Source organism: Cyrtonyx montezumae, unplaced genomic scaffold (genome assembly GCF_038088225.1).
Source record: "Cyrtonyx montezumae isolate F1298 unplaced genomic scaffold, pur_monq_1.0 scaffold_61, whole genome shotgun sequence".
In the NCBI taxonomy this organism is placed as follows: Eukaryota; Metazoa; Chordata; class Aves; order Galliformes; family Odontophoridae; genus Cyrtonyx; species Cyrtonyx montezumae.
Genome location: NW_027072069.1, coordinates 333,258 through 357,743, shown reverse-complemented (window position 1 = coordinate 357,743; position 24,486 = coordinate 333,258). Strand labels below are relative to the sequence as shown.

Below are 24,486 nucleotides of genomic sequence, written 5' to 3'. Positions count from 1 at the left end.
CTTTAAAAAACAAGCCTATAGCTGAGGGAAAAAAAAAAGAGAGAAAGAGGGGGGGGGAGAGGAGAGAGAGAGAGAGAGAGAGAGAGAGAGAGAGAAGAAGGGGGAGAGGAGGAGAGAGGGAGAGGAGTCTGCAATAAAACAATTCTCAGGAACCACGAAGCCACGCCGAGGGCTGGATTATTGTAAGTAGCAGGGGCTTCCCAATTCCTAGCGTGTCTATATGTCCATGTAAATTTATTGTTTGTTATTAATGTTATTGTCGTAAAATGTGACAAATAGCCGTCTTCATTTCCTCCCATTTCTCTTCACATGGTGGTATGTGTGTTTATACCCATCGAGGCATTTCATTGATATTTTTAGGAATATTCCTCTCTCTCCCTCTCCCTCTCTCTCTCCTCACAACCTTTTTTTTTTTTTTTCTTCCCCCTTTCTTGATTTATTACAATAAACATGTCAGCAGCAGTGCGGCTGCCATTGTGTGTGTGTTTGTGAGAGAGTTGTGTTGTTTATAGTGGTGTCCAAGATAAATCATTTCTCGAGTGAAAATGATGTGTAAGCGATGATATTTTAGAGCGAAGATCTCTCTCTACCCCACTCCCTGGAGTTGATTATTTCAGACGATTTACAGTAATAGATCAGCGGCTAATATGAAAGCTCTGTAGCTGGGGGTCTTAAATTACAGCATCTGTGATTACCAATTAAGGAGAGATTTGTATAAATTTGGTAAACCGGGAACGCCTCATTGGCATATAAACCTAGTGACAGAGCACGACCTTAATATCAAAATTACAGTGCGGAGTCCTGCGTTGGAGCATCCCTTTATCAACGATAATTCATTTTCTTCCCGGTTTCCCTTCCACCTCCCCCCCCGCAGAAGGACTCACCGGGAACGGACGCGGGTTGCTCGAGCAGAGCGAGGAGGTTTGCGGGGTTGTCCCGCTTTAAATCGGACACAGAAATAGGAATTCAAAGGCAAATACGAAATTGCGTCGGGAAGAATGCAAAGCTCTGGGAGAGGCACAGCTCTAGTCCCGGACAGGAGGTGGGGGGATGGGGGGTTGGGAGGGGGGGTTTGCCGCGATGCTCAGAACAAAGGGGACCCGCGGTAAGTGGGGCGCTGCCGAGGGACCCCACGGAGCGGATTGTCCTCACAACCCCCCAACCCCCCCCTCATTGACAATAACTCAAAGGGGGATACGCTCGTTGAGGGTAATTCGTTGTTCTTTTGCAGCAGGAGGATAACTTTGCGTAGTGCCCCGATCTCGCTGAGGCTGTAATGGTGATGGATGGAGAAATAGAGAACAGCGTTCTTGTGATGAAAGTTGGCGAAGGTGCTCTCAGGAATCTCTTTGTATTTAGGGACCCGGGCCTGTTTTACCTCGCGAAAAGAGCAGCTACGAGCAGTAATAGCAATAGGTTGAAGTGACGGCAGGACCTGGCTGGCAGCCGATACCTTTTAGTGATTGCTGTGCAAAACATAGCTGAACTTATACAGGGAAATCCCTCTCAAGCTGCTGAACCACGGTAGCGAAGCTGAAGCTCTGGAGACACGGCGTGTGCCGGAGCCGGGAGCACCGCTACCTGCTTTAATGTCTGCTTGGGGAGAGCATCTTCCACCGAAAAGAGGTGGTGGGGGTTGTCCCCCAACCCTCCCAACCCCCTCTACAACCCCCCACCCCCCCAAAAAAAAGCTCCGACCTGGACCAAATTGGTCCCAACCGCTAGTGTTGAAAGGGAAGGAGGAAGTGAGAGATCGCGTTTTTAAATATTTTACAAGCTCCAACATGCGAGGAGTCAATAAAACTGACAACAGGAGCAAAGATTAAATGTTCGCACCGGATTCTCAGATGAGAATTCCCCGCTTTTCCCTTCCCTTTCCTCCTCCCTGCTCGCCAGCCAAGTCTAACACCACCGAGTGGGGATATTTAACTCTGTCTGCTAATGTAAACCTTTATGTAGCAAAATTAGAGCAACTCAGCGACTTTCATTAAATATTAAGGGAGAACCAGGGACGGTGACTGAGCCAGAAATGCAGCATCATTCTCTGTCAAGTTCCGTATTAGTTTAAATTGTCGGCTTCAGATGGATACAGCCAACTCGCATCACCCAGTCCCCGCTTTTTCTCTCACATCCCCTAGCTCTCTTTATTTTAGTCGATGGTATTTTGATTCGTTTCGTTACGTTTTTTATTTTTTTTATTTTTATTCTCTGTAGGCTCGGGATGTTGAGCGTGAGAAATGGGCACTTGGCGGGGGGCGGCTGCGAGCTCGGAGCAGGGGAGCCCCCGCAGCCCCCGCCCCGTTTAAATCAATACCGGGGCTTTATTCAGCCCGGTCCAGACGCCATTGTGCGAATGTCGCCCTTTAATGACCAGATGTCAGGAGGAGATGGGGTGGCCGAGGGCTGGCCGGGTCTCTCCGGCCGAACCTTCATGCTGGGGACATTGGCCCGACCCCAGGGCGCTGCCATCCCGACCCGGGAGGAGAGTCCTAGATCCTAAGTAGGACCCCAGACTCTGGATAAGAGACTCAGACCCTTAATAGGCGCAGAGCCGGGATAGGATGCCCTAGATCCAAGAGGACGGACCATGCCAGGGGATGGGACCTCAAACCTCGGAGGGCACCCGAGACCCAGGGTAGGACCCAAAACCCAGAGGGAACCCTCCCGAGGGTGATATCCGAGTGGGCGGGGGGAAGGCAGAGCTCCCCCAGCACTACTCCGGGGGCTGCAAAAAGAAGCTGGGGTCGGGGGGGGGGGGGTAGAGCTGAGGGGTGTGCTGCCAAATAGAGAGATCCAGGCTTGGACCACACCGCTGCGCCCAGAACCCGCCTGGCTCCTTGTTTCTCTCTCATGTACTCCCCACTGCTCCCTCCTGCTTAAAAATCATAATCGCAATAAAAAACGATCCTCTCCGAGCCGGGAAGGGGCTGGGCAACAACAGAAGCCCCGCTCAGTCGCCCAGCACCTCCTGTCCCAGCTCAGCCACCAGCACATCCCCGAAGTCACCAGCAGATCGTTCCTCACCGCGTTAAATCTTCCCTTATCAACTCGGCTGAAGCCGAGCTTGATAGAAACTGGCTTACGAGGGTTATAGTTACAAAGGACAGAGATAACGCTCGAGAGACGGGAGCTGATAGTAAGCTATTTCAAGTTGCTCGAGCAAATGCTGTTGCACTATTTTCTGTGCAGTAAGTATTCCTCCTTGCCCGTCATCTCTCCAGAAGTTCCTGCTCCACGAGCGCTGCGAATCCGCGTTTATCGCATCTCTAAAGAAACCGCCCTCCCTCTCGGCCACACGTCCCCCATCTTTTCCCAGAGAGGAAACTATTAACGTTGTAAATATGAGTCTACATCGCCTTGATTCATAATTTATTGCGGGGAGGTGGGAGAGAGTTATTTACGATCAAAGCACCGCGGAGAGGGAGAGCTGCAAAGCGCAGAGTGGAGGAACCCGCGGAGGAGAGCGGAGAGGGGTGGGCAAAGCCCGGGGAGGGGAGCGGAGCGAGGGGGGACCCGTCGGGTCTCTGCTCGGATGTTAAAGAATCTGAGGCCAAAGCAAAAGCGGCATCAGCCGCAACCCAGCTGCGATGCAGGCCTGAAATCCGCAGAAGAGGTTTCAGGAGCCGAAGTCAATTACATTGCTTCATTTTAATAGTTAATAAAGGAGGCGAGCGCACTGCACGGGCAGCCAGGACGGAGGGGAAGAGTCCGGTCGCTTTTCAGTTTAAATAGGCGAGAGTCTGGAAACAGGGATAGTTTCCTTTGAAGTTGGGTTGTATTTTTTTTTTCCCCTTTCTCTTTTTGTCGGGAGGAGGAACGGGAGAAAGGGGGGAGACGAAAGAAATAAAAAGCAATAAACACATTTCAACACTTCCCTGCACGTAACCAACTCAGTTGAAAAGGAAAGCTATAAATCAGAGGTGATGGTGGAGATTTGACTCCTTACTTTTTTAGCATATATATGAGGGGAGGGGTTAAAAAGAAATCCCCACTCGTTGCTATTTTGTCTCCTTTTGATGTCCGACTCAATGCGAAATATATCAGTGCTTTATTGGCAGCGGTATCTGGAGGTCAAGAGAGAAGCCTGAAAAACTTCGGGTCAAATTCTCTCCTAGCATGTCCCGGGGAAATCAATAGGGGCTGGCAAACCACAGCCCATAGGGCTTGGGATTGGGGGGGTGGGAAAGGTCTGGCTCCCCCCAGCCCACTACCACTGCTGCACTCGGAGCCTCCGAGCTCAGATCTCTTCACCTGCCTCCAGTCTGGGGCTGCAACCAGCCTAGTCCGCTCAGCTCGGGGTGATTTTGCACTATTATTATTACTGTTATTACTATTACTATCATTATTATTATTATCATCATCATTGTTTTCTGTAGGGAGGGTATGACCCTCCCTTCCCCTCCCTGTTTTGGAGCTGAGGCCGTGCAATGGCACACTTCAGCCTTTCACCAGCATCCATATTTCCACATTTCCTCTCCCCGGGCTGAGGTCAGCTCCAGCAAATCGAGTCTAAAAATAACTCAAGGATCTGCTTTATTGCTACTGTTACCTCTCCCCCTCCGCGGTTCAAACTCGAGAATCAACAATATTCCTTGAATGATGTTACTTGAACGAGGGCAAGAGTTGAAGGCAGAGTGTTTCCCCGGGTGTTACTAGAAGGGGTAGGAGGGAAAAAAAAAGGAGGAAGAAAGGGAAAGTGGGAGAGAAAAAAAAAAAAAGAGGAAAGAAAGAGGGAAAAAAAAGAGAGAAAGGATGAGGGGAAAATAGAAAGAAAGAAGAGAAAGGTAAAGAGAGAGAAAGAATGAGAAAAGGAGGAAAAGAAAGAAAGAGAAGGAAAGAGAAAAAGAGAGGGAAAGGACAGAAAGAAAGAGAAGGAAAAAGGAAAAAAGAGAGTGAGGGAAGCAGAGACAAAGAGAGAGAAAAGAAACTCGTTGGGCTTCGCACAACTTTTATTCCTCGCCCCGTTCTTTCTCCCTTTTTCCTTCTTTCTCTCTTTCCTTCGTTTCTTCCCTTTCCCCGGATGAGACATATGGAATCAATTCTGAATCCTGACATTGAAGGCTGGCCAATTCCTACTGGCTCTAAAACCCAGAATCCATTTGGTTCCCTTCTTTCCAGCACCCCTTGTCACTCAGTATTATAACAGTCTTGCAACATTTTAAGTCTTTATAAAGAGAAACAGCTTTCCAGATAGAAACGAAGGATTCTGGAGTGGGGGAGGTTTGGAGGTTTATTTTTTCTTTTCTTTTCTGTATTTTTTTTTAAGGGGGGTGTGTGTGCGTGCAACCTCCCCCTCCCGACACCCCCACTTCATCCCCCGCCGCTCGGTATCTCTCCGCAGTGGGGGCCACATCTTTGCAATACTTTCAGCTGCTTTGGAAGCGTTTTTCTCCACGTCAAATCAGTTCCGATTGCATCGAGTGAGTCCATTAAAAAAAAAATTAAAACAAAGCATCTTTGGGGAAAAAAACAAACCAAACCCAAACCAAAGCGACGAACCGCGGCCGAGTACACTGTCAGCGTGATCCTCCGGGGTACAACAAAGTAGTTCCTTTTCCTCCCGTTAACTTGGCCGCTTCAGCTGTGAAGTCGCACCACTCCGGTTCGGCTTCACTCCTTCTTTTTGAAGCCTCGAAGTCGGACGGTGACGCAGGTAAGAAGTTATAGAGAAAGAAATAAAAGTACGACGCGGCTCTGCCTTTCCCGGCTCCGACGCTGGGAGCTGTAATTAATTGCCCGAAGGCTTTGACAGGCCGCTCCCCCGCTCCTCATCTCTCCCGGTAACAAATTAAGACCGATGTTTCGGAGCAGGACGTGAGGAAGCTGAAGATGAGCAAAAAATTATCTCGTACGGTCCATAACCGGGACCGGCTACAAACTGCTTCCTTCCAAGCGAGTGTTTACCCGCAAAGTTTGTCCGGGCCACATTTGTTTAAAGTTTAGCACCTCTCTCGTTTGAAAAAGAAACTACAAAAGCCCATTGGAAAAGCTGAGTGTTAAGCTGAAGAATGTATGTGATGGTGATTTATGGCCCTACAGACTTTCTTGTTTACTTGAAACAGATCCTAATTACAACGGCTTAAAAAAAAAAAAAAAAAAGAGAGAGAACCTCTGTGTATGTCCATCGCGAGGGTTCCCTCCCCAGGTCCGGCTGTAGTGGCCAGATGTGACTTACAAACATCTGGCTCCTTGAGCTGCTTGTCCCTGTGTCGGCCAGTGCATTTGACTGAAATGGGTAAGGCAGACTCTTAAACGTTTGGCATGAAGTCAGTGTAGAGTCCGAGCATGAGAGTGCCAGGCTTTTAGGAAGGGTTGTGGTTTGGTTTGGTTTGGTTTGGTTTGGTTCGGTTGGGTTGGGTTGGGTTGGTTAGTGTTGGACTGGGTTGGGTTGGGCTGAGTTGGGTTGGGCTGGGTTGATTGGGTTGGGTTGGGTTGGGTTGAGGGAGAGACGTACTCGAAAATGATTCATTTCACTCAAATGCCATTTCTGCCAAGAGGAAATAGGAGGGAATGTGATTTTTTGCATGGAAATATCGGGTGCAATGTTTTCTACGGACTTTAGATCTTCATTTCATGCTCAGAAATCCCCCACCCCTTTCTCACACATCCCAAGAACTCCGGGTGTAGATTTAAAGAGTGAGACAGGAAACTCATTTGCATGGAGGAAAAAAATAATCTCAGAAATTGAATTAAATCTGGAAAGTTTTTTCTAAATATATATCTATTTGTGCTCTCTGCTCTCTTCTGGTCCCTTTCACTTAAGAACAGGAGAATAACTCTGCCCTCTGGACAAGTTCCCAGTTCTAAAAATGTCCACATACATTGTGAAACTGGAAAACTTTTGACTCAGTGTCTGATATTTCCCGAGGCAAACTGATATACTGACAGAGAGTGCATCTTGGATACACAGGCGACTATTGGTGGTGGTGTGTGTGAGGGGGGGTGACTTCTTTTTATGTGTGTGTGATTTTCTTTTCTTTTTCTTTCTCCTTGAAGATTGCTTTGCATTAAATTTCCCCAGCTTCAGAATTATCTGCTCTTGCCTGCAGCTAAAGTTGATTTTTTTTTTTTTGTCGAGCACTTGATCTGTTGGCGAATGAAATCTGAGAAGGAACCGCAGGCCCTAAGTGGCCGTAATTTAATTGATTTTATCATAAATCATCAACTTCATGAAGAAGCAAAGTTTTCATTGAAGTAAATTGATATTAATGGTCACTTTCTGAAATACAGCTGTATAGATCTATACGTTGTTGGTGCTCACACTTCTCTTTTGGGACAGGAGGTTTGGAGGGGGGGAGGGAGGATATTTTTCCGCCCCTCCAGTTTTCTTTTCTCCCACTCTTCCTAAAAAACGAATGAGTGCAGCGTTGGGAATCTGGTCCTGGCGTGGATGGGGAGGCTGGAAGCTCAGCTCCTCTTTGCAGCATTTTGCAGCAACGGGGATATCTCGGAGCACTGAGAGGAGGTCTTTGGGGTGGATGTGAACCGAGCAGCTGGATTTCTTCGGGTTCTTCCCTGAGTCACGCTGCCACCTCTGCCCTGGGGGGTTGTGAGCAGAGAGATGCGCTATTTCTGCCTAAAACACGTGTGTTGCAGCGAGGTGAATCCGTGCTAAAAGTAGAAATAGGATTTAAAGCCTCCACTTCCATCTACGTGTCCTCTGCTGAGTTAAACATTGCCATTCCCAAAGCTTTCCCTCCTAATTAAAAATTAACCAAGGACTCGGGATGGATTGGAGCTCTTTGATATGGTGATGAGGATGTCAGGTCAAATGCCCTTACAGTAAGAGAGGATTTTAGCACGGGGCAGTGGCTCTGCTGTGTGCATGTCGGTGGCTGTGAGGTGGTTGCAGAGATGTGCAGTGAAGGGAGAATGCAGGACTCGCTGGAATCCGCACGGTTCCCTATAGAAGACAGATATTCATTGGGAACATCCCAAACCAGAGAAATACACTTCCTTAATACCGCTTCTTTATCCCTCTCCTGATACTCCCTACTCAGAAATTGATAGTCTCTATGAAGTAGAGCACGGAAGCAGGTAAACTGAGCTTATTTCTTCTCCCAGGTCCTTTCTCCCCCATGCCCAGACCGTCCTCCAGCGCCCGTCGGGTCCCGGATTCAGGCGAGTATCACTGCAAAAATAACCAAAGTCCTGCTTTTTCTCACGGGAAGTAGCACGGCGGTAGGATGGGTGAGGGATGGGAGGGCGGTGGGAGAAAACTTGGAGTCCTCCTCTCACTCTCTCTCTTTCGGAGGAAGAGAAGGCTGAGAAGCTTCCCTTCCGTTTTTCCTGCCCCCTAAACACGGTTTTCCCCCCTCCAACTCCGTCGTCTCTGCCTTGCGGTGCAGCGGTTGGGTGCGGGGGCTGTTGTGGTAGCTTTCCTCATGAGTGTTGGTTCGTCTCCTTCGCCTTCAGGACAAAAGATAGAAAATCTAGAAAATCTATGATGGATTTTTCTTTCTTTCTTTTTTGTTTATTTATTTTTTTTGTCGGGGAGGACGGGGGGGGGGGGGGGGATAATAATAATAATAATAAAAAGATAAAAAAGCAGCTACAAGCCCCCAGATTCCAGGCCTTCTCCGGCTGTGATAAGAGGGAGTGAGTGGTATCGCAGTCTCGGCAAGTTTGGGATATTTGCTGATAGGGGAATTAGTGGGACTGGAGGGGAAGCGGATTGTTTCCCAATTCTGTATAAAACGGGCGAAAGATTGACGCGTCCCAATCACGTGAGCGCATAATTCAAGCCATTATTTTGGCATTTGGAAGGAGGGTGGAGGAGCGGGGATGGCGATTCCTCCCGTCTCTGCTGAGCTGCTCCCAAAGTATCGATTAGCAGCACGCTGATAGCGCAAATTGCTCACAGCATCATCCCCACCCACGCACCCACCGACCCCTAAAATGTCCCTAAATCCCAACCCCGTTGGGACGAAGTGGGACAGGGATGGGAACCCCGGAGCTGCGGGTCCGCTCTGTTGTAGTTTCGTTTTGGGGTTGAGTTTTGTAGGGTTTTTGGTGATGGGTTTTGTGTTTTGGTGTTGTTTTTTTTTTTTTTTGGAAACGATTCAAAAGCACTTCCGCCGTGTGATCATTAACCTGGTGAGTTATCGCTCCTCCAAGCAAAGGTCATGGGGAGAAAAAGGTCTAATCTGTCAAGGAAAAAAACACTGCTCACTCTGCTTCGTTTTGATTTCTTATCCTGATCGGCTTCTGTTGGGGGTACCAGGAGGTCCTGGTCCCTCCATAACTCTCTCCTTCCTCGGACTGTCTGTCTGTGGGATAGGAGTGAGGAAAGGCAAACTCCTTCTACTTAATTAATAATAGTAGTAAGAATGATCATAAAAAGGCCCCTGGAGGAGAAGGTGGGTGCTGAGGGGATCGCAGGGCTGGGCTGAGTCTGCACCGCCTGAGAGAGAAATTAATGCAAACCAAATCGAGCAAAGCCACCCAGATCAAAACAAAGAGCGAGGGTTGGGATGAGGAGGGGAGGGGGGGGGGGGGGAGGGAAGGAGACACTCGCTCCATCCATCCCTCCGCTGCCTTTACTGCAAGGGAATAAATTAAAAACAAAGAGAAACAAACCTCCTCTCCCCCCACCCCCCTTTCTCTGAGACGTTATTTATGCCAAACCCCCTCTGTCTGTCTGTTTGTTTGTTTGCTTGTTTGTTTCTCTTTTCCCTCCTCCCTCCCGCAAAGCGCTCGGATCGGACGCGGTTCCCCTTTTGCCCCCCTCCCTTCTCTCTGCCCTTCTCTCCCCCCCACCCACCCCCACCCAACACCCGGGCCCCAGCGTGGGAGGAACGCTCCGCGATTCACATTTCGTTTGCCGACTTCTCCACGCAAAAAAAAAAAAAAAAGAAAAAAAAAAGAAGAAAGCGCGTTTTTCTTTTTCTCTTTATCCACCTCCCCGTCCCCCCTTGCCCCCCCCCCCACCTCCCCCTTTATTAATGTATACTCCACAGAGGGAACTGGAAAGCCCCGGTTAAGCGGGCAAGGCTGCGACGGAAGCGGAATATTGCCAAAGCTGTGTATGAAAGTGCGCGCTCATGTAATAATAACCCTAATAAAAAACACAGCTCTCTGCCGCCGACGGGAGAAGGTCACGGAGCATCCGCGGGTGATTTATGGACTCGGGGATGTTGTCACACGCCGAGTAGGGGCGTGAGGGGAACGTTTTTATTTGAGATTAATAACTTCAACATCCAGAACGGAAACGGGATTATGAAAGCGGCCGAATGTTTCCCCAAACGAAAATATTTTTAAATGAGATTGGTTGTTGGTTTTCTTTTTTTCCCTTTCTTCCCTTCTCTGTCCCTTTCCTAAGTCCTTCCCGCCAACGTCGCGCTGATAAATCTCGGCGCGGCTCTAAAAGCGTGCTCGACCCGTCCGTCCTGCTGCCAAATCCCAAACCCCCCCACCCCACCCCGCTTTCCTAATCCCGACTCCTTCAGGATAGCGGCCTCGTGAGTCCCCTGATGTTTTACTTTTGTCGAACCCAGAGCCGAAAAACCGCGTGAACTTCATCCCTTCGACGCGTTTAATTCAGAAGTTACCAAAGCCCTTCGGTTCTTATTTATTTATGACGTGTTTTGTATTTTCCTGACGCTCAGAACCCAGCACCCTCCTCTCGGGTCCCCCCGTTTCTTTCCCCATAGCAGACCCAGACCCGGGAGGGGGGCGTGGGGGGAAGGGAGAGGGGTCCGCAATCGCTAATTGGCAGAAAGAAGCGCAGTGCCCACGGTCCGCGGTGCCACTTTGGTTACGGGGAGTGTGGAGAGTGCTGCAACCGCTGGCAAAACTGTACTCGCTTGGATGAGAGATATACTCAGAGGAAATGCTGGGGGGGAGGAGGGGGGAGAGAGGGGGGGGGGCTGTTATTAGACCCCGTCTGCTCCCCATTTCCACCCAAACATTTCTCTGTGTGACGAATTCGGTTTCCCTTGTCCAGCTTCTCTGATCCGAGTTTCTTACTTTCTCTCTCTCTTGTTTTTTGTTTTTATTTTTTTCCCCTCTTCAGTTCTTCTCCTTTCTCAAACTCCATCGCAGCCCCGTGTTTGCTGGACCAGACATCCGGGAACCGGTGAGTTTTGCTCTGTCTCCTACCTGCTCCCCTTCCCTGTGCCCGCCTCCCCCCGCACCATTCATTCGGAGCCATTCCTCCACCAAAAAATCACCCAACGTGACTTCATTCTTTTATTTATTTACCGTTTCCCCCACCAAACACGGCTGCTCCGGATTTTTTTACTTTTTTTTTTTTTTCTCATTTCGCTACCGCCTCGTCTTTAAACTTTGTGATTTATGGCCGTAACTTCCAGGGAGTGTTTTAAATGGAAGAGATTTCCTGCGCTCCCTTTGAAGGGAAACCCGCTCGGGTTGCAACATTTGCTGCTGATTTGGTGCGAGGGAGTTGCATTTAAAAGGAAAAAAATAAAATCAGCTGCAGCCCAAACAGAGATGGTAATACACGGGGAGCCTAAAAACTGCTTGCAGCAGTCCGACTTGTAAACGTGCAACGACCTGCTGAATGCTTTGCTTTTTCGGCTGCCGGTTTAAGGTTAAAGCAACATTTTGCACTTCGGAAGAGTTATTTGCAGAGCCCGGGGTACTTCTGCTTGTCAGAATCCAGTGGAGGTCTATATTCAGAAACCTACCCAGTACTTCACCTACAGACAAGTCCTTAAAGAAAAGTCCACGACAGTTTCTCCTCTTTTCTTGCCTGGAATCTCAACGCCGTAGCTCCAGCTTCAGAGGAAAAGTTGTTCTCGAGCAGGTCATAGTCAGATGGGGGGGGGAGGGGACGAGGGGGGGTCTCAATAGTCACATCCCCAGTCGAAAGCCCTCATTTCTGGGATCTGAAGGCAGAACAATAGCTGGAAACACCGTAGTCCAAGGGATAACACTTGGTCCATCACTTAGAAAGCTTGTCCGTCCAGACCAGGGTATGTCCTCTCAAAAGTCAGATGTTCACTTGAACACCTTTGGGTTTGTTTGTTTTCTGTCCATAGTTATTCGTCTAAAGGTGCTCCAAAAAAAAAAAAAAAAGAAAGAAAAAAGGCGACGGCCCCCGCCCCGGCCCCCCCCTGCCCCCCCCGTGCCCCCCTCCCCCCTCCGGGACATACCTTCCTGCGGAGTCCTGAGAGCCTTTGTGATCACTGCTTGTCTGGCTCTGCTAAACGCAAATCCCTCCGTCAGCACTTTTAACCCAAAGGAGCGAGCGTCAGAATTAAAGGGGAGAAGATAATTGCGATGCGAAACAAAAGTAGCACTTAAAAAAAAAAAAAAAGAAAGAAAGAAAAAAAAAAGTGCAGACACCTAAATTCTTTGCCCTGCCTTCCTCCCACTCGCCGGCCCCTCCTCGTCACGGACTTTCCCCAGGACTCATCTTGGCGAGTTTCTGCTTTCGGCAGCGTGTGGGAGCGGGGAGAGGCATAAATCTCCCGTGGCGACAGCGGCAGCGCCTCGCATAGCAATAACGGCGATATTAATACGGCCGCTAATAGCCCTCGCCCTATCCCACACCTCGAGCCCTCCTCAGCCCCTCACGCCCCCCCCCCCCCCCCCCCCATAACACCCCCCCCACCTCCGTGGTTACCCGGCCCAAAACTCTCCGCTGAAGTCCCGCGGGTTTCAGCCGCGCTCGCCCCCCACCTCTCACCCCCTCGTGGGGTATCCCCGCTGCCCCCCCCAATCACCCTCCCCCCCCGTGCCCCACGTTTCGTGGCCGCCTCGGTGGGGCCAGCGGGAGCCGAGCGCAGCCGGGGTCGGGGGGGGCTGGGGGGGGGGGGGGGTGGGCAGGCAGCGGCTATTGAAAGCGGCCGCGAAAGAGGAGGGGTGGGGGGGGGGGGGAAGCATGACTATTTTGAAACGGTTTATTAGCATAAATTGACACCTAATTGTTAAACACGTGAATCAAAGGCGAGCTTTACTATCTTTCTGTCTAGGCCTCTGTCCACCACGTCTGCAATTAGCATAATTTTTCACTAGTGACGCTGTTCGGGAGCCTCGCTGCCTTCGCCCAGCAATCCGAACCCAATCTGTATTTTTAAATATCCCCTCCGCTTTATTTCCCCCTCGCCCCCGTCCCTCCCCGTCGCCTGAATTCTTTTCCTTATTATTTTCATCCTAGCCAAGCATTGCATAGTTAAAAAGGTGGTGGGGGGGGTTGTGTTCAGCTTTTCTTTCTTTCTTTTTTTTTTTTTTCCCTTCTCCTTTCCCTTCTTCCCCTTTGCTGTGGTAAAGCAGAGGCCATTGTTATCAGTGAGCAGAGCGTACCAGTCTATAGGGCAACCAGAACCTCGGGGTTTGTCCATTCAAAGCCCTCAGCTTTTCCGCACATCTTGGAAGCTGGAAAGCATCTTGATTTTTCCTCCCCCCCCCCTCCCCAAACGGAGACAGAGAGACAATTTGAGCTGCCGTAACCGAAAGCTCCACTGGCTGAGCCCCCTCCCCCCTGGTTTTTTTTTTTTTTTCCCTTTTTTCTTTTTTTTTTTTAATACATACATCCATCCATATGCCGGATTTTTTTTCCCCTCTCTCTCGTATATTCCTTTAACGTTTTTAAAGGAAAAGGGTCATTCCTTGCTTATTGATTGCGTGGATGCTGGATGTGAAAATATATTATGTCTGCCCGTGCTTTGCTCGTCAGAGACTAAGGTAAGCCGGACTCAAATAGGCTATCACTTTGTGAATGGCGGAGTATATGTCCCAATGATTTATGACCATATGACTCCAATCTCGGTTCAAGAAGAGTTCACAAGCTTTAAGCTTCCTTCCACGCAGAGACTCTTTTGCAGCCCTCATCCAGGGCCCTTTTTCCCCCCCGCTTTACAACTGGGGAGTTCTGGTTGGGGGTGAAGCTCGGCGGTGGGGGAGGGAGGAGGGAAATTTTAGGAATGTGTCTCTATTTTCCAGGCAGATCCATCGCGAGGCGGTCGCTGGGATTTGAGGTCTTTTTTTTTTTTTTTTTTTTTTTTTTTTTTTTTTTTTTTTTGAGCAGCCGACTTATCGTGGAGGGCACGTTTAGGATCTTTATTATTAATAATAATTGCGATGAAAGCCGGGGCTGCTCCTGCTCGCCCGGCTGTGGGAAACGTACCTTGGGAGGGGGGGCGGGGAGGGGAAAGACACCGCTCTTCTTCAGAAACAGGCAGGTTGTGAATTTAGGGTTTCCAACATGGAGGGAAGGGGTATTTTTACAGGAGAATACATCTGCCTTCCATTTCTTTTCTCCTTTTTTCCCCCCGAGAGCCCCGTTTCTTCTCGCAGCCCTCCTCCTCCCGCACCTTTACCTTCCCCCGATTTTTATTTTATTTTATTCTTTCGAGGAGGAGGAGGAGGAGGGGGTGGGGGGGGGATAAATATCTCGACACCTTCGCACTCCGAAGTTCCGGGCACAGAGTTTGTGGTTAAACGTTCCCCTCTCTCCAAGTGGAAGTTGGAGAGCGACGAAAACACCCATCGCGGATCCCTCCCGGCTTTAATTGGAACAGGAGATAATCGAATATTTATTATTCCGCCCGAGATATTTATTTTATTATTTTTTTTTAAACCAACAATCCCTCGGAGTCAATAATTAGGATTGCGGCCGTCCCCGGCGAAGATAAATGAGCGGCGTTTGAGGGATGAGGTACAAAGCGAAATCTTCGGCGGAAGCCACGAGCGAAAAAGAGCCGTTGGGCGAAGGGGGTCGTAAATTTCTTTTATGGACGTTTCCAAAACAACAACAACAACAACAACCAAATCGCTGTTATTTTTAGCTGCTTTTTTTTTATTATTATTATTCGCCGAGCCTCTCCGCTCCGTTCTGGTTTTGGTTTGGTTTGTCTTTTTTTTTCTTTTTTTCTTTTTCTTTTTTTCCTTAAGAATCCTACGGCAGACAGGAAGGCCTTGGAGAAATTCCCACCTCTGCCCTTCCAGACGATATCAGCAAACCTATTCATAAGAAAGGCGCTGCTGTTTGCTAATTAATTCCCGGCTTCTCAGCCGGGGTAGCGGAGTTTACTTTTTAATAAGACTTATTTATCATGCCGAGGGAACCAAATGAGAATAACTCCCAGCAAGGATATCATTCTCGCCGCAGACAATAATACATCTCGGCGGAAGATGCAATACAGATCTGGGAATGCATAAAGGATTTAATCAGTGCAAAAAAAAGCAAAACAGTCCCTTCGTGGGCACTTTGTCTGCGGCCGTGTTAAAAGTAGATGGGGGTTTCGTCTGTCGTGAGAGCAGCCAGGGAAGGGAAGGGGGAAAAAGCTGTTATTTATTGTTGAGCTGTGGCTGCTGTCAAACCCCAACGCTCGGATCTATCGCGTGAGACTTTTTATCTCCGCCGAGTTTATTTTATTTTATTTTGGAGAAACAGAGAGCCCAGATGCAATTAAATAGACGGTAGATACGTTTAAATATACAATGGATATCTTTTTTTTTTTTTTTTTTAAAGTACAGTGGCTCTTTGCCAACTCCGAGCTGCAGAGAGGAGTCTCTGCCTTCCCTAAAGATGTTTAGCTCCTGATTCATCCTCACCCATCAGATTATTTTCCACTCAAGACGGTTTTCATATTTCCAAGGGTATTTCTTCCCTATCTCCGTTCCCGAGGAAGTTTACACTTAGAGAGAAAGGAAGAAAAATGTCAGAGAGAGGGAGAAATTAATAAACAGAAGGAAAAAAAAAGGGGGGGGGGGGGGAGGGGGAAGGACACGGAGTGGAGAAAGAAAAGAGGAAGGTTTTGCTTTGTAATTGGAGGGTTTACAGTGGGTTTTTAGACTTTCAGAGCTTGGACTGAGGGAGGGAGGAATGCTAAAATACCAAAGGGCTGCAAAGTTAGGAGCAAATGGTCCTGGCGACACGTTTGTTTTCTGAGGGCAAAAACAACAGCAGTCAAAGTGGTTTTGGAATTACATCTCGGCAGTGGTACTTCCAGATTCAGTACAGAAGAGAACGAAGCAGCGCAATGAAAGGGTATGTTTTCCAAAAGCAACCTGTGCTGCCAGAGAGAGAGAGTGAGAGGCAGAGAGAGGCAAAAGAACAGGCCAAAGGAAGCACATTCTTGAATTTGTGCCCTTGCTTCAATGTGCTTAAAATATTTGCACCGAATTCCGAAGACGTTTTGAGTCTCTGAGTAAACAGCAAACTGATCCAAGTGTGTCAGGACACTGCTACCTGGTGAAGGCATAGCAAGGCCGTGCTGTTTTCAGATTAAAAACAGAGCAGAGAATGGCCCTACCTTCAACTTAGTGCACTTTTTTTGACTCTGTTAACATCCTGCTGGTTTTTATGCCCGATTTGAATAGGCCAGGGATAGGAAAGCCAGTCTCATTCCTCTCATGCTCGTAGTTAGCAATTATCCATTCTGTAGTATTATATTTACATTAATGTGTGTGTTAGCTGAGCATGAATCTGCACGTGTATCCATGTGCCTGCATCAGTGGGTGTATGTGTGAATGCGTGTGTGTATATACTTAAACACAGAGGGAAATATAGATGTAAAGAGGTGATTTTAGATGTAGCCACGTGTACTTACAGAGAATGTACGTAGTTCTACAACCTTGCTGCTATGCTATAAGGGAAAGAAAGGGGCAAATAAACAACAGCCAGGAAAACTACCCCCAAAAATCAGCCCAACACTTTTGCACTGCAACATTTGATGAGCCTTCTGAGGCTGCACACAGGACAAAATCTGCTCAAAGCATCTGTTCACCCTGTTCTGTGGGACCCTATTCATGTCATGTGCCTTTCAGGCTCCAAGATGGATTCATAGGCCGGGTACTATTATTGTGTGTTTTCTCCTAACCTTTCAGGTCAGCTTCCAATAGACAGCTGGAAACAGGCTGTCACGTGGCCTTGGGGTGCCAATGTTCTGCCATAGGGGTGTCAAGACCCTGGTAGCTGGAAAAATCATTTTGGGGAATCCTGGAGATGCAGAAGACAACGTACTACGAAAGCTCCACGCTCTTCGGGGGCTATTCCTATGGGAGCACCAACGGGTTTGGCTACGAGGGCCCTCAGCAGCCCTTCCAGCCAGGCTCCCATGTGGAGAACGACTTCCAGAGGTCTGCCTGCTCCCTCCAGTCCCTTGGCAACACGACCCCGCACGCAAAAAGTAAAGACCTGAACGGGAGCTGCATGAGGCCAAGTTTACCCCAGGAGCACCATCCGCCTCCGACTGTCTCACCACCCCCAAACCCCACCACCAACAGCACCAGTAGCAACAGCAATAACCAGTCAGGGAGCAGCAAAACTGCCCCGAGTAAAGCCAACCTCAGTGCAAACGCCAGTCTCACCAAGCAGATTTTCCCCTGGATGAAAGAATCGAGGCAAAACTCGAAACAGAAAAGCAGCTCCCCTAGCACAGGTACACTGTTCTTCTTTTGTGAGCATCTGTTTTCCTAAATCACCAGGTAACAAAGCCATTGGCTAAAGGGGTCTTGTTTAGATGGTGGGGGGAAAGAATGCAGCGAGGATGCAGGCACTGGGAGCAACCCACAGCTGCCAGCCACGTGCACCCGATGGCTTTGGCCCATCTTGCAGTGCTGGCTGAGAACACTTGACTTATTCTACAATAACCAGAGCACAGCAGGGAAGCACAGCCAGGCAGCTGTACATGGCTGCTGCCTGACTGCGCAGATACACATACCCTAAAATGTACACCCACAGATAGCCCAGTGATGCTGAAGCTGAGTGCTTGTTCTCTTCCTTCCCCCTTCCTCAGACACAGCAGTAAACATGGTGCTCTGAGTGTATGTGTGCATGTAGGGAGCATGTGCATAAGTAGATGGATATTTTTGCATGCACACACACACACACATCTCTAATGCAATCAAGACAAACAAAAATCAGTATGGAAATAGCACTTTTGTGACAAATGGATTTGTATGAACTCCGCAGTGCACACTTTGCTATATTAATATCGTGTATCTGTTAAGCACATGCTTACAGCACAAAAATATGGGTACGAATGGAATTTGGTATTTAACAGTGTGCGTGCAAATGTTTCTGTTACTCAACTATGAGGCACAAACAAGATGTGCATGCGTGTGTTCATACCTCTGCAAACAAAGTACCTCCCAATGCTGCCCCACGTTAGTATTAATTGGCTTCGCAGTGACTGTCCCCCTGCCAAATATTATTTTCTCAAAATTATCTGTTGAAAATAATCGACTCCTAAATAAATGGCCCTGGAATCCTTTTCTACATGACATGATCAAATTTTCATAAACCAGGGGCAGCTTTGGAGAACAGAACTCTTAATAAATGACATGATTATGGAGTGCAGGCTAATGCAAAGGGGTGAGGAAAGGGGGGAGGGGGGTCGAGCTCTTGTGCCTGTTCCAGGATTTATTAAGAAACGATGCATTCAATTTCTGCGTGTAAGTAATTATCTTTTATTTCATTTCACGGCCAGCAGAAACCTGCAGTGGCGAGAAAAGCCCTCCAGGCTCCTCAGCCTCCAAGAGAGCCCGCACAGCCTACACCAGTGCGCAGCTGGTGGAGCTGGAGAAGGAATTCCACTTCAACCGCTACCTGTGCCGGCCCCGGCGCGTGGAGATGGCCAACCTGCTGAACCTCAGCGAGAGGCAGATCAAGATCTGGTTCCAGAACAGGAGGATGAAGTATAAGAAAGATCAGAAGTCCAAAGGGATGGGCTCTTCCTCTGGAGGGCCTTCCCCCACCGGCAGCCCGCCCCAGCCCATGCAATCGTCCGCCGGGTTTATGAACGCCTTGCACACCATGAGCAGTAACTATGATGCCCCTTCCCCACCTTCCTTCAATAAACCCCACCAAAATGCCTACGCCATGTCAACTAACTACCAAAACCCCATCAAAGGCTGCCCCACCCAACAGAAGTACACCAACACGGCCCCCGAGTACGACCCCCACGTGTTACAAGGGAACGGGGTGACCTATGGGACTCCCAGCATGCAGGGAAGTCCCGTCTACGTTGGAGGTAACTATGTGGACTCTCTGCCCACCTCTGGCCCTTCCCTTTATGGCCTCAATCACCTGCCACATCACCAGTCAGCCAACATGGACTACAGCGGGCCCCCGCAGATGCCTCCGAGCCAGCACCACGGACCATGTGAGCCCCACCCCACCTACACAGACCTTTCCTCGCACCACGCTTCTTCTCAGGGCAGAATCCAGGAGGCCCCCAAGCTGACCCACCTGTGATCGGGAGCAGGGATGGGCTCGAGCGAACCGGATGGCAACTGACACGTGACTCGGAGGGGGCACGGGGCAGGACGGCCTTCAGAAACATTTGTGTTGAGCTGTTTTCTTCTTTTCTTCACTTGGGCAAGATCTACCAAGCTGTCGAGCTTGCCAGTATTATTTTCTGGGTTCTGTTTGGCACGATTCCTGAGGATTTCAGTATTTACTGTCAAAAGCAGCTCTCTCTCTGAAAAGATATACCTCCTGCGTGTCAACGCAAATGTTTCTGAAGTGGTTTTGGGGTAGTTTTATGGGAACCTAGCAGATCTTTAGCAGCAACATCCAGAATTTCCAAACCCAGGGTAGATTATCACTAACAATTCTTGGCCAATGGGAAGCAGATAGCCAGCCAAACTTTTGCAGTTGGTGCCTCTGCATCTACACCTGACTACATGGGCTAGCACAAGGGGTGCACAAGAAAACTGCCCTTCTCTTCAATCCTTCTCAAGAGCTTTGTGCTTTCCTCCCCAGCCTCCAGAGGCAGGGCATCCTTTTTCGCTGAGTTACTTCCCACCAATCCCCACACAAAAGGCAAATATAATATACACACCTGCCAACGCGTGGGATCCACGCTCTTCCCCTCCCACCCATGCCCCCCCTCTCAAAAATAATAATCAGAAAAATAAATAGAAAACGACAGAGGTCTAAGAACTGCAAAATGGTTTAGGAAAAACATTTCTGAATTGCCTAAAACCCCGCCAACAGTGACAGTAGTCCAAAGAGAGGAAGAAAATGTTGACAGGTCTGAATATTTTTCCACCTTTGCCACCGATGATGTGAAGTTTCCATTTGATGACGCCAGGGTTTTTGTTTTTTTGGGGGGGGATTTTTCTTAGGGTTCATTAATAGAAAAGCAATCTTAAGACTTAGAAGTCCTATGCTTCTTTCCTCCTCTTCTCTTGACCTTACGTGAAAACAGGGTATTTTTGAACAAATGGAATGTCCTCCAATTGAAGCAGAAGTGAATGGATCTCTAGTATTTGCTAATGCTTTATTGTCTGGACATCTTTGTTGCACTTAGAGTTTACATATAATGGGTATAAAAACAACTTTGAAGGGTGTTCGTCCAACTCAGTCGAGAAGCCCTTCAATAGGTGTGTGTTCTGGTGAAAATTCATATATATTTATTGGTTATAGCCAGTTTAAAATATTTTCCTTTTTGTATTATTTATCCCCAATATTATGTATTTATATGAGGAAAAAAAAAGAATCAAATTGTACTTTTTTAGTATTTACTTGTTATAAAGGACATTGTGTTTCCTTGTCATTGTACAACAAGCTTATTTTAGTTACTGTAATTTAGAAAGACGAGTAGTTTTATGTTACCTTCGTACTTATGAATAATGTAATTAGTTCTACTGGAGGCATGAGAGCAGAACCAGACTGTAATTGTATAGTCCTGAATTAGAAGAACTATAGCTAATCCCTCCCTCCCACCTCGCCCCTCCTCTTTGGAGATCTTTCTTTGTTCTTATAGTAGTTATTTTATTTCCTTGCTGAAGGGTTGTCTGTTGAACAATTCTTGAATAAACTTTCTGTTATCAATTTCATCTCGTCCTATCAGTTGGATTTAAGAGCAGGAAGAGGAAAGGGATAAAGGAAAAAGGAAAAACAGGAAAAGGGAGAAGAAAAAAAACCAGGGAAGAGTGAAAGGGGAAAAAAAGAAAAAGAAAAGGAAAAAAGAAGAAGAAGGAAAAGGAGAGAAGAAAAAGGAGAAAGAAAAAAGAAAAGAGGAAGAAAAGAGGAAGAAAAGAAGAAAGAAAAAGAAAAAGAAAAAGAAAAAGAAAAAGAAAAAGAAAAAGAAAAAGAAAAAGAAAAAGAAAAAGAAAAAGAAAAAGAAAAAGAAAAAGAAAAAGAAAAAGAAAAAGAAAAAGAAAAAGAAAAAGAAAAAGAAAAAGAAAAAGAAAAAGAAAAAAAAAGAAAAAAGAAAAAAGAAAAAGAAAGAAAAAGAAGAAAAAATAGAAAGAAAGAAGAAAAAAAGGAAGGAAAGAGAGAGAAACGGAGAGCACTGCGAACGAGGCCGGGGAGCAGAACGGCCCACGCGGTTCGCAGATAGAGGCTGAGATTTGGGGCCGCGCCCCCCCAAGGCCGCCCCCATTCCACTCCCCCCCACCTCCATCCCCCCCCGCACCCACGGTCACAAAAGGGGGGTCACGTGGCGCCGGGGCCGGGCCGCCATTGGGCCGTAAATGAAAACAAAGGAAAATGATTAATCACACACACAAATAATAATAATAAAAGAACAGGGCCCGAGTTTCCACGCAGGGATTTTTAAAAGGGGAGACGGTGGAAATCGCCGTGTGCGCACACGCATGCACACGCGCGGGGATGGTTACGTATCCACAGACACCAGCACACGTATCTTCATGCGAGCACGCTGGAAATTGTCACTGAGAGAGAGAAAGCTGCTGCCAAGGGCTGCACTGTAGGAACCAGCAAGGAGGGAGCAGCCCTTGGCAGCAGCAAGGATAACACTGCGCAAAATTGGGGGTTTTATACTCCAAAGCCTTAAGAAAACTGATATCAAAGCAGCGAGGGGCAATACAAGTTTTATGGCTCTGGAAAGAGGGGGGAGGAGCTGATGTCGGACTCGAGATGCTCCGACTATGGGGGATGTGGAGAGACGGACGGGCTGGGCAGCACTAACCCACCCGGGGTGTGTTACGTGTGAGTGTGTGTGTGCTCTGTCCGTGCCCCCCGTGGTTTTTGGCACACAGGTACACACACACTCAGGGTCCCCCCACCCCGTCGTAAAATTGTGGAGAGGAGAGAGCTTTCCGTGAGAAATGATCTCGTGGTTTTTTTTTCCTATCTCTGATCTCGCTGAACAAATGAAGTTCCAGGTTAATAATTATAACCTTCTCGCAATAATAAATAGCGGTATATAAAAAGGAAGACAGGGCTTGTTTCTCTCCCAGGTCTGGGGCTGGGTTCTGCCCATCCATGCAGAGAGCAATTCACCATTTGAGGATATTATAATTTAAAAGCATAAAAGCGTGCAAGCGCTGATCGGGATCGGGGCAAATAAAAGGAGCTCAGCTCAGGCGGTGACTTCACCCCCCCCCCCCCCCCCCGATGCTGAATACCGTTTTCTCGGTCCCACAGCCCACTGGGGTTTTGTGTCAGGGGTTCCCACGATCGAATTAAAGATCCTCAAAGAGAATCCAAGGCGATGCTCTGGGCAGGGAGCAGCTCGTGCTTCCTCCAGACTCCTTTTGCGCGGACTCCCTCCCCTGCGGATCTCCTCATCCTCACGTTCCGTTTGTGTGGCTGAGTGAGGGAAGCAGGCCCGGCTTTGCCCCGCAGTGATCGCACCTCCCAGTCGCTCACGAGCCGTGGGAATCGCTTCCCATAATGCGATGCCCTCCCCCCGAAGAGCTCAGATTCTTTATTTTTCTTTTTTTCCCTCGCGTTGCGTGGGAAAAAAAAAAGATCTCCCTTTCCCCAAGAGATGCTGTTCGCTCGTTTTGTTTTACGCTTTTATGTTTGGTAACTTTGGTGTTAGCAAAAGCACCGAAACCAGCTGAGGCCGTCTGGGATGGGTTTCCTTTTGCATCCCCAACTCTGCACCGCAGCGAAGTGCCCCGAGAGTCCCATGACAAAGCCCGAACCCCTCTAAATGCTCTTCCATCCAAAACAACAAGAAACGACCCCAAATCAAACTCTAAATTCGGACCTCTGTCCCGGCGACGTCCGTGCTTATTTAGATGAGCGCATACACGAAGATGAAACAAGGAGGGAAATCCTAACTCCAAAGCTCTCAATCGTTTTCGCGTTCGTATTACGCTTTAATTTGGTTTGCCCCTTTGCCAAACTGAGCTTGGATCGCTGGTTCAGCTTCAGATTCATTATGTGGTCCTCTGAAACCCTCACCACCCACACGGATGCTTGAAGTGACAAAAGTTTCTAGGCTTCTCCCCGCGTGAATGCAGCCTGCCAGCCCTCGCCTGCTGCAAAACGGGAGAAACGGAGCTTGAACAAACAAATACGAACCATCCAAACTTCCATTTTGCAGCAGACAACTTATTTTTTATCCTTCCTCCCCACCCATAAGAAATGATTACTTTCTACACTTCCCGAATTCAGGCCCACGGATTAAACCTCTTTTTTTTTTTTTCGTCTCTCCTCAGCTGAAGCCAAAATTATTTGCTGAGTGTGTCGGGCTGAGCTGTCAAACTCATTCGAGGGAAAAAAAAAACCGAAAAGATTGATTGTTTCTCTCCTTTTCAGGTTGTGTGGACCCGGCCACTTTAAAAGACAGAAACGATCTTCCTGGGAAGTGACTTTTCGTTTTATTTATTTATTTGGTAAACTCTGGAAGAGAAGCTGTTTATTGGCGGGGGGAAATGGAGGAGGGTGGAAGATGGGAAGGAAAGAAATGTGATTTCAGAGATATCCGTGACCTTAAAAACACGTTTGGCCTTTAAGGAAAGTGCAAAGGGTCCATTAAGTGACGCTTTAGTAGCAGAAGGATTACACTGCTTCTTTGAAAGTCGTTTAAGGAGCTAAATCGGGCCGATCTAACCAAACTTGACTTGAAAGCTCACTTGATTTCCTAAGTGCTTCATAGCCGGGCTCAGACAGACCTTCCTTCTGATCCTAACTTCCCGAGCTCGGCAGCATATTTATGACATGCAAATACCCCCAGGCAGCTCGCCTGCGGTTCGGCCGCCTTCTCCCCGGCTGCGGGTGGGCACCTCGGGCGGTCAGAGCCGCTTTTCCCACGCCTGCTTCCCCTCGGGGGGTGCGAACTTTGTGGAGCTGAGCGACCGACGCAGGCAGCGCAGGGCAGGGCTGGCAGTGCCAGGATGCACCACGCAGCACCCAGCAATGCAGGCAGCACCCAGCAGCACCCAGCAATGCAGGCAGCACCCAGCAGCACCCAGCAATGCAGGCAGAACTGAGCAGCACCCAGCAATGCAGGCAGCACCCAGCAGCACCCAGCAGTGCAGGCAGAACTGAGCAGCACCCAGCAATGGGCAGCAACACGGAGCACCCGGCAAGTGCTGCCAGCACTGAACAGCACCCAGCGATACAAGCAGCACCCAGCAGCTCAAGCAGCATCAAGAAGCCCCAGGCAGCACCCAGCAGCATTGAAAGCAGCATCAAGCAGCATCAAGCAGCACCCAGCAGCCCCAGGCAGCCTTTCCCTGCCCGCTGGCCCCAGCAGACAGCCCGGCAGCCCGCAGCTTGCTGAGGAGCAATGCCGGGGATCCTTTCCTGGGCATCTTCTCTCTCGCCTTTTCTTTCCTTCTTTCTTTCTTTTTTTTTTTTTTAAT

The 24,486-nt window shown here is 48.5% G+C and overlaps 1 protein-coding gene across 8 annotated transcripts in view; it reads left to right on the top strand.

Moving 5' to 3' along the window:
• The window catches only part of HOXB3 (homeobox B3), a 58,008-nt gene extending 37,586 nt beyond the window's left edge, over positions 1-20,422 (top strand). For 2 of the 8 annotated variants that reach the window (XM_065750019.1, XM_065750018.1), the window contains exons 3-6: positions 8,065-8,121; positions 11,015-11,077; positions 16,798-17,351; positions 18,402-20,422. In XM_065750019.1, the coding sequence (XP_065606091.1) occupies positions 16,916-17,351; positions 18,402-19,168 (1,203 nt within the window). In that variant the 5' untranslated portion in view covers positions 8,065-8,121; positions 11,015-11,077; positions 16,798-16,915 and the 3' untranslated portion in view covers positions 19,169-20,422. Of the gene's footprint in view, positions 1-73; positions 183-5,335; positions 5,421-5,556; positions 6,236-6,451; positions 7,783-8,064; positions 8,122-11,014; positions 11,078-14,859; positions 15,397-16,797; positions 17,352-18,401 lie in introns of those variants that run through there. The other 6 variants (XM_065750023.1, XM_065750017.1, XM_065750020.1 and 3 more) reach the window with 6 other exon arrangements.
• Positions 20,423-24,486: the final 4,064 nt, after the last annotated feature.